Source organism: Littorina saxatilis, linkage group LG2 (genome assembly GCF_037325665.1).
Source record: "Littorina saxatilis isolate snail1 linkage group LG2, US_GU_Lsax_2.0, whole genome shotgun sequence".
NCBI classification, from domain to species: domain Eukaryota; kingdom Metazoa; phylum Mollusca; class Gastropoda; order Littorinimorpha; family Littorinidae; genus Littorina; species Littorina saxatilis.
The window spans coordinates 93,850,578-93,871,470 of NC_090246.1; the positions used below are offsets into that span (position 1 = coordinate 93,850,578).

Sequence of the window (20,893 nt, forward strand, 5' to 3'; positions counted from 1 at the left end):
TTAAACTTGCTAAAAACAACAGAATTAAAGAGGATTCTTTTTGATAACACTTTTTCGTTCAGATCACGGACTATTAGGTGTTGTCACAAAGAATGCGTCTAACTTTGACACACAATGGGTACGGGCGTAGTTGGTGAACGAGGAGCAGAAGGTGTGAAACTTGTGATGAGAAAACCAAAATACTATTGCAGAAAAGGCGACAGAGATCGCGGATCTTGACTTTTCTTCCTAGATCTTGTGCACCTGACGCTACGGTGCCACACATGTGCTTCCCCATAGACTCATGTACGCAAGCACACACACACACAGACAGACACACACACACACACAGACACACACACACACACACACAGACAGACAGACACACAGACACAGACAGACACACAGACACAGACAGACACACAGACACACAGACAGACACACACAGACAGACACACAGACAGACAGACACACACACACACTCAGACACACAGACACACACACACACACACGCACACACACACACACACACACACACACACACACTGTCATTCATTCATTCATCATTGAATTATTCATTCAATCATTCCCGGAAACGTCGAGTCATGATCAAATGGCAACGGCGTTTTCAGATTTATATCTTCCGTTAAGATTAGACTGATAAACTTTCAGTTTTCTAAATTAAAATGTGCACCTCTTTGTGATAGCAGCACTTCATTAAGGTCTTGTTACGGAGCGTTTAATTATTGACCAAGCGAAGCAATCACAAGTTTGTCGACCTCGTGGTCGTTGTGGCGGACGGACACGCACATGATCATGAGAGGGTAACACAAATATCTTAGCTTACTTAGTCAGGCGTGGACTTCTTAACATTAAGATTGCGATAGTCTACACAGAAAAAAAAGCCCTTTTCATTCATTGCCTGGGCGGTCAAGAGTCATATCAACAAAGCAAGGAGAGATCGAGAATCGCATTCTCATATTCTTGGCGAAATTGAAATAGGATTGATGAAACCGAGAAAGAGTTTGGACATTTTAAGGAAATCGAGCTTTTTCTTTGTTGTGTGCTGTCTGTTTTTCCATTTCTCTTTCTACCGTTATTTATTTGTTTATTTATTTGGGGGGGGGGGGGTGCGATTATTGAAACTTCAAACTCATAATTGTGTACTTCAAACTCTCCTTATTCACTAAACAAGATGGCGCCTTTGTTCGACTCTCGAACGGATTCAAAAGCAAGAAGTTCAAAAGATCTCATTATGTTTCGTCATATTCTGCTTCTTCTATTTCTCGTTATTTTCTTTTTCTTCTTCTTTCTCCCCTTCATTTTCCTCCTCCTTATTCTTCTTCCACTTTGACGATTATCACAGTGACCTAATTTCAGCCTCAATCGCAAGGCATAGATAGCACAGCGCAAAATAGAGACCCCCACAATGCGTTATTCGCTTTTGTTATCTCTCCATTGTTTGCTTTTTTACTGGTCCTTTTCATCTCCCTTTCCTGTTGTGTTTTGCACCTGATTTATTTCTATGCCTACCTTTTCCTTCTCTTCGTAGATTTCGTGAAGAAGTCGTTGTCACTGACACACAGTGGACTGGTTCTTGTAGGCTTCAGTCAGACCACCCCAGGACGGGCCGAGTTTCCCTTTGGGTGTCCTCCCAATGCCAGGGATAAGATGTTCAAGTTATTATTGTTTAACTCATTGTCTCCCAGGTACGGATATATCCGAACCCACTCATATGGCCCTATCTGACCTGGTACGGATATATCCGTACACACTTCAGTCGCTTCCTGTGACGTCGATCTAACGCCTGCATTCCATCGTGTTGATACACAGTTTCTACACAGTTATTACAATTCTGAGTGACCTACTGCAGCACAGCTGGTCCCGGCTTAAACAAACTTGGTCAACATAGGTGGGGTAGAAAGTGTTAAGGGACAAGGGAAGAAGTCCTTCTGTTCGAGGTGTCCGTTTCATTCACTGTAAGGTGAAGTGTTCCACTTTTGAACACCCTTTTTGTCACCAGTTGTGAACACTGTGTGACGAACTATATAATTTTATTACCAATTCAGTGCCCTATATGGCTTTTTGACCAATCAGGACGGATTCTAGGTGACCCTCTAAATGTTATAACGTTCAGGCAGGGACCCTTTTTGTTGATCAAGCTAAAAATGAACAAGGCAAAGTAAAAATTTAAATCAGCAATATCAGTTTGATTTATTCTAAAGAATGACACTTCAAATGCTGTCAGATAATACTCTCTTTATCTAAAAAATACCGAAAAGCGAGTTTTGTCGGTGGGTGCTTTACGGAACAGCGAGGCACCGCCCATCCTTTGAGTGTACAATGCCGACTCGCTCACTTGAAATCTAAATGATCAAAGTTCGGAAAAATCAAGTGAAATTGGTTCACTCGCTTTATTACGTCAAATGTATCTTTACGTCATTTCCCATCCGTCTGGAGTCGGTTCTAAATCTGTCGCTCTCTGTTCAACAAGAAAAAGCGAAGCAACCGAAACGCATGTTCAATATGGTTTGTTGTGTATCAAACGCATTTGACCTGTGAATATTCATCACGTAAGGTGTGTTACTCTGATTGGCTGACCCAGGTCACGAGAATTCTATGACTGACAGGCATAATCAGGTAGGAGCGCTCCAGTTCCCATTGCGGCTGTTCTGTCTAATTCGCGAGGTCGCTTCGAAATTTCTTTTGGTCGAATTAAACGGTAATAAAACCGTTATTTCTAATATGCTGACTGTTAGCAAATGATAACAGACATGTCTCACAAACGATATCAGCATTCGCCTAAAAAAAACAACCGCGGGTTAGGGGGAAGAATTTACCCGATGCTCCCCAGCATGTCGTAAGAGGCGACTAACGGATTCTGTTTCTCCTTTAACCCTTTTACCTTTGTTAAAGTGTTTCTTGTATAGAATATAGTCAATGTCTGAAAAGATTTTAGTCAAGCAGTATGTAAGAAATGTTAAGTCCTTTGTACTGGAAACTTGCATTCTCCCAGTAAGGTGATATATTGTACTACGTTGCAAGCCCCTGGAGCAATTTTTTGATCAGTGCTTTTGTCAACAAGAAACAATTAACAAGTGGCTCTATCCCATCTCCCCCCTTTCCCCGTCGCGATATAACCTTGAACGGTTGAAAACGACGTTAAACACCAAATAAAGAAAGAAAGAAACGCTTGCACATTAACTGTACATTATGACGCTGATTCGGTGACATCCCGATTCTCCCCCTCCTATCTCGCCCCCTCCTATCTCGCCCCCTCCCATCTCGCCCCCGCCCATCTCGCCTCAAATTATCTCGGGTTTCGCCCCCGCTCGTAAAAATCCGTCTCTGTTGTTCACACACACGCACACATGCACACACACACTAACGCATTGTGTAGTTGGTTACATAAAAATGCGAACTTCCAACTTTCAGTTCCGTTACAGGTGACGTTAAATTGCTTTTGCCACGTTTAAACATATGTACACACATATACACAGGCATAATCATAGTATAGTTGGTTAAAAGGTAAGGTTAACTGCCTTACCCGTTGTACAACACATTTTTTCCTCCACGACTGGTAATGAAGTGACTTTCACACTGATCACCACCAAACAGAAACTCAGGTAAACGTATCATTTTGTATAACTTGTTCTGCACAAATAACGTCAAAAATAAACATGACTTCATCGCATGGAATACACGGGGGCGACGTGCCACTCCTGACATGTTGAAAGCAAGCAGAGCGTGAAGTCGGCTACTACAAAGCGGGGGCGAGATGGGAGGGGGCCAGACGGTGCCTTGCCCTTTCTAAAAACTATCCCTTAAACTGCGTTACCCAGTACTGTACATGTATACTTATCCCGCTCTTGAAGTAGCTCACCGGTGCACCATGTATTTGTGCGTGCGTGCAAGCGCGCGCGCGTGTGTATGTGTGTATGTGTGTGTGTGTGTGTGTGTGTGTGTGTGTGTGTGTGTGTGTGTGTGTGTGTGTGTGTGTGTGTGTGTCTCTCTCTCTCTCTTATTGTTCCACGTGAAAAAGTACACTGTTGGAGAAATATGAGCACAGTCGTAAAATGCACGGAAAACCGACCATAATGAGTTTCGATGAGAATTTTATTTTCTCCGTTTTTTCTTGTCATCTGTTTTGCTTGTTTTGTTTGTTTTTCCCGTTGTTGTTTATTTTTGTTTGTTTTCCAAGATTCTATTGAAGGGGCCTAATGCGAATGTAAAAAAAAAAAAAAATTTATTCGAAGGGTTTTGAATGACATACGTTGATTTTGTTTCCTTTTCGGATTTAATATCCGAAAAATATTGTGTCAGTTGAAAGTTATTTAACACTGACGCCCGTCAACATCTTCTGTTACCTCGGAGTTGCTTTTTTCTCCCAGTAATTGCATTTGAAATAATTGCACACATTGTACCCACTTCATGTCTGAAGCTTCTAAAGAGTTTTTGTTGTCAATGTTTTCAGAAGAAGATATGTTTTTCGCAAAAAGTTTGGATTTTGTGACCACTAAAAACAAAAAAAGAATTCGAAAAAAATCATTAAGCAGCCCAACAGAGGAAAAAGTAAAGGGGAGTGTTATGTTATATGAAGTCTTATATCGCGCGCGAATCTCCAGACTCGGACTCAAGGATTTATGCCGTGTGAGATGAAATTTTTTTACACAATACATCACGCATTCACATCGACCAGCAGATCGCAGCCATTTCGGCGCATATCCTACTTTTCACGGCCTATTATTCCAAGTCACACGGGTATTTTGGTGGACATTTTTTATCTATGCCTATACAATTTTGCCAGGAAAGACCCTTTTGTCAATCGTGGGATCTTTAACGTGCACACCCCAAATGTAGTGTACACGAAGGGACCTCGGTTTTTCGTCTCATCCGAAAGACTAGCACTTGAACCCACCACCTAGGTTAGGAAAGGGGGGAGAAAATTGCTAACGCCCTGACCCAGGGTCGAACTCGCAACCTCTCGCTTCCGAGCGCAAGTGCGTTTACCACTCGGCCACCCAGTGTCTCTTAAGGGGAGTTTCCCCTCCAACAAACTGCTTCAGTTCGCTCCGAAAGTTACACACTTCGCTTCTTGCGTTCAAACGGTGTAAAATCACACAGAAAGAAAACACCGAACTTTGCAGTACCATTTTTTGTTTTTTGGTAAAGCCTAGGTCCCACTGTAACGAATTTTGACGGCGAACTACAACGATTTGGGATTCGTGGAGAAAGTCGTTGTGGTTCGTATTACTTCGTTCTTGTTCGGCCGATTTTTCGCAATCATTCGTGGCAAACATTGTTGTGGCAAAATCGTGGGTAACTCGTGGTTCGCCAAAATATTGTGATAGTGGGTGGTACCCAGGCTGTAGAGAGCGACGTTCGAACACGCTTCTTTGTCGATGAATTGGTTGTCTTGCTGAAGGAGCGAGTGCGAGAGTTTCATTGCATGTGTGTTTCAATCAAAGCACGAATATGTCCCATATAATAGCTAAGACTAAAAACGTCAGAAGGCAGATCCAAAAGGGACCACTGCAAATACCAGCTTTAAAGCTGAAAACATGTTCGTTTTTATGTAAGGTTTTCAAACAGACGATTTTTGAAAGAAACTCTTTCCGTATTTTCAGCGGAGGGAAGAGTAATACTTAGCGCACGCTGCATAGAATACACATCATAGTTAGTTGTTCGTCCCGATCGTAGATCGGAAGTGTGGAACATGCTCCAGATGTTGTGAAAAGCTTGTCCGAGGTAAAGGGGCTCTTACTCTACCAGACCGCTGAAAATCCTGATAGAGTTATTTCCGGAAAACGTCCATTCGTGCAGCTCATAGGAGAGAGCCGCAGCTGACTTAGATATACGGGGGCATGACTGTTATTAGGCAGACGACCGATACGGAAAGAGGCCACGAGTTCAAAACCAAAGCTGTAAATAATGTTACCAACATGATATTAATTCCATGGGAAAGATATTGACAGCAATGATAGTGTAGACAACGTTTATTCCTTTCTTTCTGATTCAGCAAAAAGACGCATTTATGCAGGAAACAAATGAAAGCCATGGCAGGACAAGTTGAAGTTAAGAAGACATTAGAAGAAAATGTCACAAACACCCAAGTTCCTAACAGAAATGATTGAAAGAGATCATTCTCACTTTCTGATCCAGCAACTGGACACAAATGCATTTAACATATGGATACCATAGCAAGAAAAGGTCAAAAGACATGTGAGAATAATGTTAAACATTCTTAGCAGGCTATTAGCGCTGCTCATAACGGTGATAATCAAAGGACATCATCTTAAGTTTAAGGTCTAGTACGAGGTATGATCCAAACAAAATGATCAAACGTGATTTTCGCAGAAACTGTTTGGTATATCTGGCCCAAAAAGGAGCTGCCCAGAACCGGGTGCGTTGGCGAGGAGTTGTTGCGGCCCTATGCTCCACAGAGAGTCTCCAGGAATAAGTCAATATCTGGCCCAAAATACAGCAGTCATTAGAACTACTCTCCTCCTACATCGATGCAAATTCAGAAGTGCCTGCGCCAATCAGAAGTGGCATTAGGGTGGCCTTATTTGGGGTTGCTTTTGATCTCTGATTTGACGGCTTTTTTGAGGTCCTGGGTGCAGTGAAACTTGTTGGCAAAAAGTCTAATTTTCAAAGAGGGTATTAACCAGAATCACGAGGGGTGTAATCAAGTCTGAAGAATGAGTGATGCAAAAATGGGATCATTTGGTCTTTTAGGAATGGAGTTACACCCCTTCTTTTGTGGAGAATGACATTTTCATGAAGGAGAAGGGCAGTCTGGGTTTCGCAGTTTGGTCGCTGACTGCTAAACTCGTAAGTAAGTTTGGGTAAAAGGGTTTCTGCATAGTACGTGACAATGATAGTACTGTTAGTTGACAGAATATCGAAAGCAACGGGACCTTCGTGGTCGAAAAATACAGCGAATTGCCTTGTTTCTGCTTTGAAAACCTCGCTTACAAATGTGATGCATCTCGTCATTTTGGCTTTGTTTCTGCGTTATCTGGCACTAAAGTAGAAGGAAACCAAAGTCTCATAATCAGTGATTACAGTAACAACAAATTTGGGTCTACTCGGTTCACAACGGTTGAGCAGATCGCGTGCAAGAGGACCCTGATGCTCCTTCCGTTCCCCTGTCAGCTCATGAGGCACCCATTTTGCGGCCAGCTTTTGAAGCGGAAGACCATTGAGTAGAATTCTCTGGACTGTTCCATATGAAAGTTTAAGTTTTGCACTTTATACTCGCATGTACACTTTTTAATCTTAGTTCTTAAATGTTGACACAGCACATACATTATTCTCGTTTGAAGCGCTCGTCTGACGTTTTTTTTGCTCGTCAGAGTTATTCCCTTGTTTCGATTTCCCTTTTCGTTTGTCAGATTCTAGAATATGGATCAACTTTGATGCATGTAAAGTTGTTCAGCTTTGTAGACATTTTCTTTGTACCATCATCCAGCTACATATGCGCTTGACAAAAGACCCCGTTTTTAAGCACAACCCAAAAGTGACGTATTATAAAACCTCGTCATGTATGACGTAGTAACCTAATGACGTCATTTCTTAGTGTTATACTAGTTAAATGGTTGGCCTTTCAAATAATATATTACTTATTATGATCAGTGGCCTGAGACTTGTATTATTGCGGTTTGATCATTTTTTTTGGATCATACCTCGTAACTAGACAAAAGTGGAGGAAATAGTATTACGTACAGCCATAGTAAGAAAAGATCAGAAGACATTGGAATGATAATGTCCGTATTAAATCAAAACCTTAATTTTAATCCTTTGGCCAAAGTTCTCCTTCAGTTCTCCAAGTTACGTTAACACTAAATAAACACTAAATACGCTATATTTTCGGAAAAAGTAGAATTTTTAGGTGCTAGGATTTTTAATAAGACCCTTTTTTTAACGTTAAATGAATGAAAAGTACCCGTAGTTGAAAGACTTGATGTTGAACTTTTTTCTTTCCCCCCGCGTTTAAAATGCATGCTTTAAAACATATGCTACACCAATTTAAGTCTAGAGCTTGCAAGCCTTTCTTTCTTTTTTTCTTCTTTCTTTTTTTCTTCCTTCTCTTTTCTTACTTTCTTTCTTTTTTTCTTTCTAAGAAACGGCCAAGCTTTAAGTAAAAAAAAAAAAATAAAGAAAATCAACAAAGAAGGTTTCATAATCGTGCGCGGACAATATATATCATTTCAACATAAGCACAACATCGACATAAATAATACAGCAAAATGTGGCAACAAAACCGGAAAATAAAAAAAGCGAGCTTACCTTTACCTTCGGAGGCGCTGAAGGCGAGCGTGGCGAGGAAGAGGACGACGACGACGACGACGAAGGCCTTCATGGTTAGGACGACGTTAGGACGAGAAGCGAAAACACTCAGAGACAGAAAACAACCAGCTGCAAATCTGTCAGCGTTTGGCTGTCAGTCTGTGTCGATACTTGAGAAGTATCAAGCCGAGTAATACTACTCAAACACAACGGATCAGTCTTCAGCACTGACGTCGAAACGGTGATGTATGCAAAGCGATGGCGCACTTGCTAGCTTTGGTTCGAAAAGACGAAAACTGAAAAGTTCGGGTGCAGGGGTAGGTGGCAGAGCTGACCGGGTGGGTGGAGTAAAGAGGTCGTTGTGTTTTGTAGAGCTTGCTGGCAGTCGGCGGTCGCTCTCGCTATCAAAGTCCCTGAGAATCTCTGGCACTGACCTTTAAATACTGCTCTCTGAGCTCTGCCCCCAAACGTTTAACTGTAGGAGGAGGAGGGAAGAGGAGGAGGAGGGAGAAACGGTGGGTGTGTACGGTGGTGGAAGATGATGAATATGGGTGATGGAAGTGAGAATGAAAGATGGGGATCAAAAAGGGGTGTGGGGGTGGTGGGGGTGGGGGTGAGGGGGGTGGGGGAGGGGGGTAACCAGGCGGGGTTTGGTGACAGACAGGGTCTTGGATCCAGTATTGGTTTTCATCTGTCACAGTCTCACACTCTCAGGTCTGTTTCGCACAGGTCTTTTTCGCAGAGTTCTGAGCCATCGGAACTAATACTCCTCTAGCATACGCAGCGCTAGTCGCCCCCGGGCGTGAAAGTTATATCTGCCATACTTTTTAGTAGGTTGATTCAGCAAGGAGTTTCGTTCTGACAGAAGTCTGTCATAGACAAAAGAACAAAACAGGAAAAAAATAGAAACAAATTATAGAACGATATTTGAGGAGTTTGACAGAATGTTAGCGTTTTCTTCTACAAAAGAGCCATTACCATATATTCTAAAAACTAGGATGGCAGAGAGTTTTTATGCAGTTAATTATACCAGAAACGGCGAGTGGATTTTCTTTTAAAAAATGGGAAGAGAAGCGAATTTAGATACCAACATCACCGGTTAACCCCGTTTTCTTAGCAAAACCCAGTTGCACTTTCAAACAAAATCAGGACTAAAATTGATTATTCAGATGCTACAGTTAAAACATTGTATGTAGATAACGAGGTCAAGCATCAATAAAAGATCTTGAACAGAGAAGAATGAAACTTCTTTAACGATAGAATGCGTTAACATGCTTTCGCTAAGTGTTCGAACAGCAAAACTTCAGTATTTCTGTAATGTGATTTATTTTGGGTGTGTGTGAGTGTGAGAGATGGCACCATAAAGAAACACTACTTTAATTGTTCGAGGAGAATGAGATTACATCTTAAACGCAAAGCGAGTCTATATCAAGGCATTGAACAGTTGCGGAAAGTCGTGTAACAAAATGATTGTTTGCCAGCTAATACCTCGCAGAAAATAGCGTGCTTGAAGAAAACGCCTCCCCCAAGTGTTCCATTCAAATTGATTCAGTCCGGTTACCGCTTGATGTTACTCGTTGGAGTCTGCAACTCGGGCGTGTTGTCTGTTTGTGGTGGAAATTGGATTAGCATCCGCAGGGACAGCTTTTTACCACCTGATGGCATTTATGTGCACGGCAGTGTGCATGTCTGCACGACTCTGTGTGTTTTAGACACGGTTGACCACGGGGACCGACCGTGAAAACAATCTTGAAAATTAGTCCCTAGACAGTTTTTGAAGAGTTTTATTGTATGAAGGGAGATGGGATTTTTGTGTGTGGCATTGATAGGTTGTCAAATTTGATGGGGACATTAATTTTCTAGGTTTTTTTCAGAGTGAATATTTTCCTTCTGCGATCAAGTATAGTTTTTGAAAGTCAAGATTTCAGCTCTTGTCACTGAATGTTTGAAATCGATGCATTAGGCTCTTGTTATGATATGTTGTTAGTGGTCACTGATGACTTTCCGCGAACATAATGGTTTGTGGAACATATTGTTTTAGCTCGGGACAGAGCATTCTGTTTCGATGCAGGTTTCGAAGTGCTCAGGGATATCATATATCAAAATTTAATGGCGACAACAAGGGCTGCAGCAACAACAGCCAAAGGAGAAAAAACATAATGGACAAAAACAAAACAATCACAAAAAAGCAACAAAACTAAATTACAACAAAAATCACATATTTCTCACAGAAAGGATCTTTGCATTATGGCATGGTGTTTTTATGCACGACAACAAACAGTGAGAGACCCATTTTTGACTCACATGCGAAGCAAAAGTGAGTCTATGTACTCACCCGAGTCGTCCGTCCGTCCGTCCGTCCGTCCGTCCGTCCCGGCGTCCGTCCGTCCGGAAAACTTTAACGTTGGATATTTCTTGGACACTATTAAGTCTATCAACACCTGATGTGGCCTGATGGTGTATGGTTACAAGATCTCAAAAAACATGTGCGGCAACTTGACCTCACTTCAAGTTCAAGGTCACAGGGGCCGTAATTGTTGTCTTAAAAACGACCATTTTTCACATTTTCGCATTTTTTTCTGAAGTTATCGAGAATGGCAACCTTAGCAATGTAAGCCCTATCTTTGGACACCAGTTTGGTTGACCTTGCTTCAAGGTCAAGGTCGCAAGGGTCCTTTAAAGTTGGATTGTATACATATTTTGAAGTGACCTTGACCCTGAACTATGGAAGATAACTGTTTCAAACTTAAAAATTATGTGGGGCACATGTTATGCTTTCATCATGAGACACATTTGGTCACATATGATCAAGGTCAAGGTCACTTTGACCCTTATGAAATGTGACCAAAATAAGGTAGTGAACCACTAAAAGTGACCATATCTCATGGTAGAAAGAGCCAATAAGCACCATTGTACTTCCTATGTCTTGAATTAACAGCTTTGTGTTGCATGACCTTGGATGACCTTGGCCTTGGGTCAAGGTCACATGTATTTTGGTAGGAAAAATGTGTAAAGCAGTTCTTAGTGTATGATGTCATTGCTAGGTTTAGTTATTTGACCTTGACCCTGAAGGTCAAGGTCATGTAAAGGTCAAGGTCAAGCATGTGAGTCGTATGGGCTTTGCCCTTCTTGTTCTGGGGTAGGATGAGGAGCACAGAAGTATGGGAAGAAGATGTTGGTAAATGTTTTTCTTAAAGATCGTTCACAATTCTTTTAACAATTTCTCTGTATTTTCTCTGCCCATTTTTTCCTTTTTATATTCCATCAAAACTCGACAGAGTGAGTTTACGAAGGCGAGGGAGGATGTTTGTCTTTTTATGTATGTGTTGGTGTGCGAGTGAGTGTCTGCACGCGAAAAGGATGTCTAAAAAAATGTAGCGTTGTTGACTATGAATGTAGATGTAAATGCTTGTATAACTGTGTTTTCATTTTAAATGTGTCAAGCGCAAAGAGCATAATTGTAAAGTTATGATGTTGCGCTATATAAATGCTCATTTATTATTATTATTATTATTATTATTATTATTATTATCTCTTTCAGAGAATTATGTTCTTCTAAGTTTGTTTTTAAGACTTTGAATATTTTCTCTGTATTTGGCACGTTTCCTTTCCAGCAAAAAGTCGAAAACTTCTTTCACCCTTTTAGTTTCGTCTCTCTTTCTTAAAATATCTATTCGTTTCCGCCCCTTTACTTTAATATCTCCAACAATAACTGAAAACTACAAACAAAACCAGCGAAAACGGCCATTTAAAGGCTATCGTCTGCATGAATGAACCTGCGTTCATGCGCACTTTTAGCCATCCCTCTGCGAATTGCCTTTTCGTCTCATAAACTGAATCCACATTTGTGCAATATTACCAACCCGAGCCATTTGTGGAAGTGGGATGACGTCTGTGTGTTATTTGCCAGTGTTACCACATAACATTCTACAATTACTTGAGCTTGAGGTCTTTGCATCCTGCGAGGTGTGGTGGGCGCCGATCGTGAATGGTCTTGCCAAAGGGCTAACTGCAGAGGAAGTGAACCATTTTTAGCTGCGTTGGCCTTTTGAATTGTTCTATTTTGGACTTGAAAAGATGTGACACAAGACTCTCTGAAGATAACCTTGCTCCGTAGTCATCTTTCTCTCTCTTTGTTTCTCTCTCTCCGTCTTTATATCTCTATTTTCTCCCTCTTTCTCTCTCTCTCTCACTCTGTCTCTGTCTCTCTGTCTCTGTCTCTCTCTTTCTTAGCAAAACCCAGTTGCACTTTCAAACAAAATCAGGACCAAAATTGATTATTCAGATGCTACAGTTAAAACATTATATGTAGATAACGAGGTCAAGCATCAATACAAGATCTTGAACAGAGAAGAATGAAACTTCTTTAACGATAACCAACCAACCAAATCTCTCCCTCTCTCTCTCTCTCTCTCTCTCTCTCTCTCTCTCTCTCTCTCTCTCTCTTATTCTTGTGTCAATATATATTTTTTTTTTTACTCTTCTAATTTCTGGCGAGTGCATGTCTTTGCATATGTGATTACGACTAGTCCCTCTCCGGGCGAGGGCTGGTTAAAAGACAAACTCGCCTGGTCCTTTCAACCCACGGGGTAGACTACCGACTGTGTTTATAAAAATAATATAATTATTATTTTGTTAAATTTATGTTTTTGTTTGCTCCTCGAACTCTTAGATGATGGCGAGTTTTAAGTTTTGAATTGCACGAAAACGTGTCTTTTTCGGATATAGGCCAAAGTTGAGTTCGAAATGAGATTTAAAAGTTTTTCAATAAGTCATCGTTATTTTCTTTTTAAGTCTGACATTCGTGTGCAATTCTCTGCAATTATGATGTATTTTTGGAGTTTTCTATAACTGCCAAGCATACACGAGTGCTCTATTCTGAGGACACTTATTTGTCTCTACCACCCTTTATCTTTAATTATGATCAGTATGTAAAGTTAAATTGTACATGCATGTGTTTTGCCTTAATGTGGCGCAGAGCCTATTCTGGGGGGGGAGGGGGGGGGGGTGGGTGTCTTTTTTTGCGTCAATTGGAATCGAGAAACATCGTAATAAAACAAACAAATAATAGTGGATACAAGTGGTATGCAGAATTCGCCCTTCGCTTACTGAGAGTTGTACCAATTGATTTTAGTCAAATTTCGAGCGACGAAAAAGTACTTCCTGTCGCTAAAACAAGTTTATGGTTTATAACAACATACTTTTGGTTTTAGCACGGCGAACTATTATGCCGCGCCCCGGTAAAAGCAGTGGCCACTGGCTGCGCGTGGATTGCACAGCAAGCATCCATGAAGAGACAGAAAAGCATCCATGAAGTCAAATGTGGCTGCATAATTGTATTGTTTGTTTTAGACAGACATACATGTAGAGGCTCATTCGCTCCACGCCGTCAGGTTCAAACAAAAATAACTGAAATCATAACCACTCTGACTTTTCGAAATTGTAATCGGGATGTAATATTATTTGCATCCGGTGTACGAGTATGTGCAGTGTATAGGTCCAATTCATTCTTCTTACTCGGCGTGACGTTATCAAATGGATCGGCTAGCTTTAGCCCTAAGGGGCACAACTCCGCTCATACTCTCTTCGCGCCGCCATATTGGATGCCGTCTTTGTTAGTTTTCTTCATTGCACTCTTGTTCTTTTTGCGTATTTCACTGTGTATGCAGACAAAATGAAGAAAACTGTGCATGCATGAGTCCAAAGGGGATCTGCCTTTTTAACACAACAGCACAACATAAAAAGTAAAGCAAGAATACATTATTATATTCATTTATTTATTCTTTATCTCAAATTACCATGCAGACAGTGCACCAAAATTCACAAGATAAAGCTCTCAAGACAGGCAAATGAGGTACAATGCAGCTCAGGTAACTACTGCAAAGTATAATTTTCAAAGCATCCTATCACAGTGTTCACTCTAAAGGCACAACCGATGGACAATTGTTGATTAGCGCACTGCACACAGCAAAAAAATAACCAGTTATAATCGTCTTCTCCGCTCAGTAACTTCCTTCCAGTTGTCACCCTGATGGTAAACAACTTTAGGGATCCTAAAGTGTGCCTGCTGACTGCAGTTTTTGGCCACACAACGTGTCATTTTCACTTTTGTCGAGTCGCCACCCAACGCTCAAGCACTGTCAGAGATCGTGCAAGGCATCCAACATGGCGGCGGATGACCAATTCCAGAGAGTTACGACCCGTGATTCTCATACCGCGCGCGCCGAGTAGAAATGCTGTTGTTAACTTGAGTTTCTGCAATGGGCCTATACGGAGACATGACCATGCTTCCCGCCGACGCTCTACATTACCTAGGGGGTCCGGGAACCCCCAACTTTAAGTTTTAGGAGGTCCAAGGAACTCCCCCCCCCCCTCCCCTCTGCAGAAATTTAGAGGGCCCCAAGATCAGGAGGACTTTTGAGGTTCTGTGAAACCTTCGAGAAGGCTTTATTTTTCATATCGGTTAGATTTACTTCTTCAATTTGTGTCAGTGCAGATGTAACAGACAGTTTTATTGTCTTCAAAATCTAGACAAGTGTACGTTCTTGTCCGTTCTGTATGGAAATTCCCGAACGATTACAGTCTTAAAATTAGTACCAACCGTGACATCATAAATGTAGTGCGTCCGGGGAAACGCTCCTTTCAGGTTTGGTGCGTCCCGGTTTCCCCTTCAAGAATATTTAGTATGGCTTCTAGTGCGAAAAGGACGCAGGGACGCACAGTTTGGGGAGGCATGAATGGAAAACACAGCGAAATAAGTAATGAAGTGGGTGTTGTTGTGTGTGTGCAGGTGTGGAGCATGGACAACATGATCTGCACGCAGACCTTGGTACGTCACCAGGGCTCCGTGGCCTGTCTCGCGGTGTCCAGGGGGCGCATCTTCTCCGGGGCCGTCGACAACACCATCAAGGTCAGCACCAACTCTCTTGTCTGTCTGTTTGTCTGTCTGTCTTTCCATCCATCTGACATGTCTGTCTTTCTGTCCGTCCATTTGACCGTCGGTCTATCTTTCTCTGCGTGTACATGTGTGCGTGTGCGCGTTTATTCGTTCGCGCGCGCGCGCGTGTGTGTGTGTGTGTGTGTGTGTGTGTTTTGATGTCCATATAAGATCTAAACAAAGAAATTGGAGGATGGAAAATCGATAACAATTAAGTTCTCACGTTTTCAGACTAAGAAAAAAATGCTGCGTTCGTGTGTGTGTCTGTGTGTGTCTGTGTGTGTATGTGTGTGTGTTTGGTTGTGTGTCTTTGTGTTTTGTCTGTGTGTGTGTGTGTGTGTGTGTGTGTGTGTGTTGCTGCGCGGACAAGTACATGTATTCATGTTCCTAGTTTCCTTTACTCACATATTTCTTTGCCAACTGTTCAGGTGTGGCAGTAAATTCTTCACCACAGAAAAAAATCTGAACAAAAACGGGACATCTGCTGTCTAGGCCGTGAATCTGTGGGGTCATTGAATAGCTGACGTTCTAGGCTGTGAATCTGTGACGTCATTGTATTGCTGACGTCCTCACGAGGAGATTGCATTGCTGACGTCCTCGCCTGTGAATCTGTGACGTCATTGCATTGCTGATGTCCTGATCAGGAGGTGCTGATTTGCCGTGTCTCATTGTAGAGCCAGCGTAGAACATCTCAGTAGTTGAACGATAGTGCTGTGACTTGAAAGAAATATTGCCGAGCATGCTTTCATAATCAAATTATATTTTTATCCTGCTGGCCAGGTATGCTTGTGTTCCGGTGCATTATATATACTCCACTTGCTATTTTGTAATTGTTTAGTGCATAATGTTGAAATAGAAAGGACGGTTTTGATTCGTGCAGTGCGTGTAATGAGTTGTGATAACAATTATTTGTTAGATTTGGAGCCCCTTCTCCTACCCCACGAGATATATACTACTATCCACTTGAGTTGCCTTTGATACTGGTTTGTGACAATGCTGGAAGAGTGTTTAGATGTGTGTGTGTGTGTGTATGTGTGTGTGTGTGTGTGTGTGTGTATGTGTGTGTGTGTGTGTGTGTCAGTGTGTGTGTGTGTGTCATGAATGGTTTTTTTTTCTGAGTTCAAACGATGAAAATGTGGATTTAGGTTTGTATGTTAGGCTAAAGTTACTTTGCAAAAACCAAAAGTGCATTTCTACTGAAAACTGAGCCAAAAGGGCCCCAGCAAAACAGCATTATAATTTATTAGGTTTTCCTGCTGGTGCGCACAATGCTTGCAACACGTGTATTCCTGCACTGTATTGTTCATGTCTAACCTGAAACGAAACACTCTTTACCGGCTGGTAACAAGTTATCTCAGGATACGTTTTGTTCTTTTAACAATTGCGTAAATGTGGAGATTTTCATAAAGACAGAATGCGAAATTTTAAATGCTTTCTCGTGTTTTTAAAGTTCATTTGAATGCCATTCATAATGGAACATTCTTCCCCCCTTGTGGCTTGATTCTTTGTTATGTATGACACACAATACGCTGTGCATGCTTGCATTTTTCTCATTGTAGCAGATTTATTCTCAGTTTTATAAAAAAAAAGATTTCTGTATTAATTAAATAGACTTCTCTTCATTGGTGTGATATTCGACTTCTGATTGTACACAGGGTGTGGCCTACATGCTGAAGTTGGGGGACACCTTTATTCGTTTTGAATGTATTTCATTTCTTACGCGTATTCTTATGCTATTTTTTTCCAACTTTTCTTGAGGTTTTTAGAGTAACTTTCCCATGATTATGCACATGTTAAAAACGAATGTGATCTAACGACAGACTGATGTTTACAAAGGGGAGCGGATTAGAAAATACGATCTGATACAACTTAATTCTCTTGTTATATGCAAATAATGATCAGGTTAAAGTTTCGAAGTAAAAATGTGTCAATGTTAAACAAGTTTTCGTACATGTATTCAGCTTAATATGTTATCGATGATCACGTATCAGGTGCAAAATCCACTCACATTCGAAGGAGAAGATTTAAAAATGGACCGTTCACTCCAAAGTGAAGTGTTTCACTTTTGAACACTACTGTTGTTACCAGTGTGGAACTGAGTGCCACATTGTAAATAACTGTACAGACAAAAGTAGCACACATGGTAAACTACAGTGTTCAGTTGAACACTAGTGTTTACCATTTGTGCTACTTTTGCTAGTCGAACTCATGTTCTGTTTCTCACTGTGTTCCAAACAGGTTACAAAAAGTGTGTGTAAAGTTGAACACTTCAGTTTAGAGTGTTCTCTTCCTACTGATTTGCATATTACCTTCATTATCTTTCTAGTTGCTTTATAATTCTGTGATAATTGATGTAATAATAGCTGCTGATGCCCGATTGTTGATATGTACCCTGAAATTATTAAAATAATGCAAGGTATGCGAATAAAATATCTTGTGATATGAACTACATGATGTTTCTCAATTTTTTGGGGATCTTATTCTTTAGGCGAGCTGTTCTTTCTCTCGTCTACTTAAAGACCGCAACACAATGAGGTACACACACCGAAGCACACACACACATGTATTTCATGTATGTTATGTTATATTGCTGTTTTTCCTGTACTTGTGTATCTTGTATGTGTCAATAGGCTCTGTGCTTTAATGACAATAAATTTTGATTCTGATTCTGATTCTGATTCTGATTCACACACACTGAGCCACACACACACACACTGAGCCATACACACACACACACTGAGCCACACACACACACTGAGCCACACACACACACTGAGCCACACACACACACACTGAGCCACACACACACACACTGAGCCACACACACACACTGAGCCACACACACACACACACTGAGCCACACACACACACACTGAGCCACACACACACACACTGAGCCACACACACACACACTGAGCCACACACACACACTGAGCCACACACACACACTGAGCCACACACACACACTGAGCCACACACACACACACACTGAGCCACATACACACACTGAGCCACACACACACACTGAGCCACACACACACACACTGAGCCACATACACACACTGAGCCACACACACACACACACACTGAGCCACACACACACACTGAGCCACACACACACACACACTGAGCCACACACACACACTGAGCCACACACACACACTGAGCCACACACACACACTGAGCCACACACACACACACTGAGCCACACACACACTGAGCCACACACACACACTGAGCCACACACACACACACTGAGCCACACACACACACTGAGCCACACACACACTGAGCCACACACACACACTGAACCACACATACACACTGAGCCACACACACCCACACTGAGCCACACACACACACTGAGCCACACACACACACACTGAGCCACACACACACACTGAGCCACACACACACACTGAGCCACACACACACACTGAGCCACACACACACACTGAACCACACACACACACTGAGCCACACACACACACACTGAGCCACACACACACACTGAGCCACACACACACACACTGAACCACACACACACACTGTGCCACACACACACACTGAGCCACACACACACACTGAGCCACACACACACACACTGAACCACACACACACTGTGCCATACACACACACTGAACCACACACACACACTGAGCCACACACACACACACACACTGAGCCACACACACTGAGCCACACACACACACTGAGCCACACACACACACTGAGCCACACACACACTGAGCCACACACACACACTGAGCCACACACACACACTGAACCACACACACACACTGAGCCACACACACGTACTGAGCCACACACACACACTGAGCCACACACACACTGAGCCATACACACACACTGAGCCACACACACACACTGAGCCACACACACTGAGCCACACACACACACTGAGCCACACACACACACACACTGAGCCACACACACACACTGAGCCACACACACACATACACTGAGCCACACACACACACTGAGCCACACACACACACTGAGCCACACACACACACTGAGCCACACACACACACTGAGCCACACACACACACTGAGCCACACACACACACTGAGCCACACACACACACCGAGCCACACACACACACTGAGCCACACACACACTGAGCAACACACACACACACTGAGCCACACACACACACACTGAGCCACACACACTGAGCCTCACACACTGAGCCACACACACATACTGAGCCACACACACTGAGCCACACACACACACTGAGCCACACACACACACACACTGAGCCACACACACACACTGAGCCACACACACACACTGAGCCACACACACACACACTGAGCCACACACACACACTGAGCCACACACACACACACACACACACACACACACACACACACACTGAGCCACACACACACTGAGCCACACACACACTGAGCCACACACACACTGAGCCACACACACACACACACTGAGCCACACACACCCACACTGAGCCACACACACACACACTGAGCCACACACACACACACTGAGCCACACACACACACACACACTGAGCCACACACACACACACTGAGCCACACACACACACACTGAGCCACACACACACACTGAGCCACACACACACACACTGAGCCACACACACACACTGAGCCACACACACACACACTGAGCCACACACACACACACACACTGAGCCACACACACACACATACTGAGCCACACACACTGAGCCACACACACACACTGAGCCACACACACACATACACTGAGCCACACACACACACTGAGCCACACACACACACTGAGCCACACACACACACTGAGCCACACACACACATACACTGAGCCACACACACACACACACTGAGCCACACACACCCACACTGAGCCACACACACACTGAGCCACACACACACACACACTGAGCCACACACACACACACTGAGCCACACACACACACTGAGCCACACACACACACTGAGCCACACACACACACTGAGCCACACACACACACACTGAGCCACACACACACACTGAGCCACACACACACACACTGAGCCACACACACACACACACACTGAGCCACACACACACACACTGAGCCACACACACACACACACACTGAGCCACACACACACACACTGAGCCACACACACACACACTGAGCCACACACACACACTGAGCCACACACACACACTGAGCCACACACACACACTGAGCCACACACACACACACTGAGCCACACACACACACTGAGCCACACACACACACTGAGCCACACACACACACACTGTGCCACACACACACACACACTGAGCCACACACACACACTGAGCCACACACACACACTGAGCCACACACACACACACTGAGCCACACACACACTGAGCCACACACACACACTGAGCCACACACACACACACACACACACTGAGCCACACACACACACACTGTGCCACACACACACACACACTGAGCCACACCCACACACTGAGCCACACACACACACACTGTGCCACATACACACACTGAGCCACATACACACACTGAGGCACACACACACACTGTGCCACATACACACACTGAGGCACACACACACGCACACACACACACACACTGAGCCACATACACACACTGAGTCACACACACACACACTGAGCCACACACACACACTGAG

The 20,893-nt window shown here is 43.1% G+C and overlaps 1 protein-coding gene across 2 annotated transcripts in view; it reads left to right on the forward strand.

The window, feature by feature from the left end:
- Positions 1-17,874, forward strand: part of LOC138960210 (E3 ubiquitin-protein ligase TRAF7-like) — a 70,402-nt gene extending 52,528 nt beyond the window's left edge. For both annotated transcript variants that reach the window (XM_070331991.1, XM_070331992.1), the window contains 2 exons: positions 15,062-15,181; positions 15,637-17,874. In XM_070331991.1, the coding sequence (XP_070188092.1) occupies positions 15,062-15,181; positions 15,637-15,648 (132 nt within the window). In that variant the 3' untranslated portion in view covers positions 15,649-17,874. The remainder of the gene's footprint in view (positions 1-15,061; positions 15,182-15,636) is intronic.
- Positions 17,875-20,893: the final 3,019 nt, after the last annotated feature.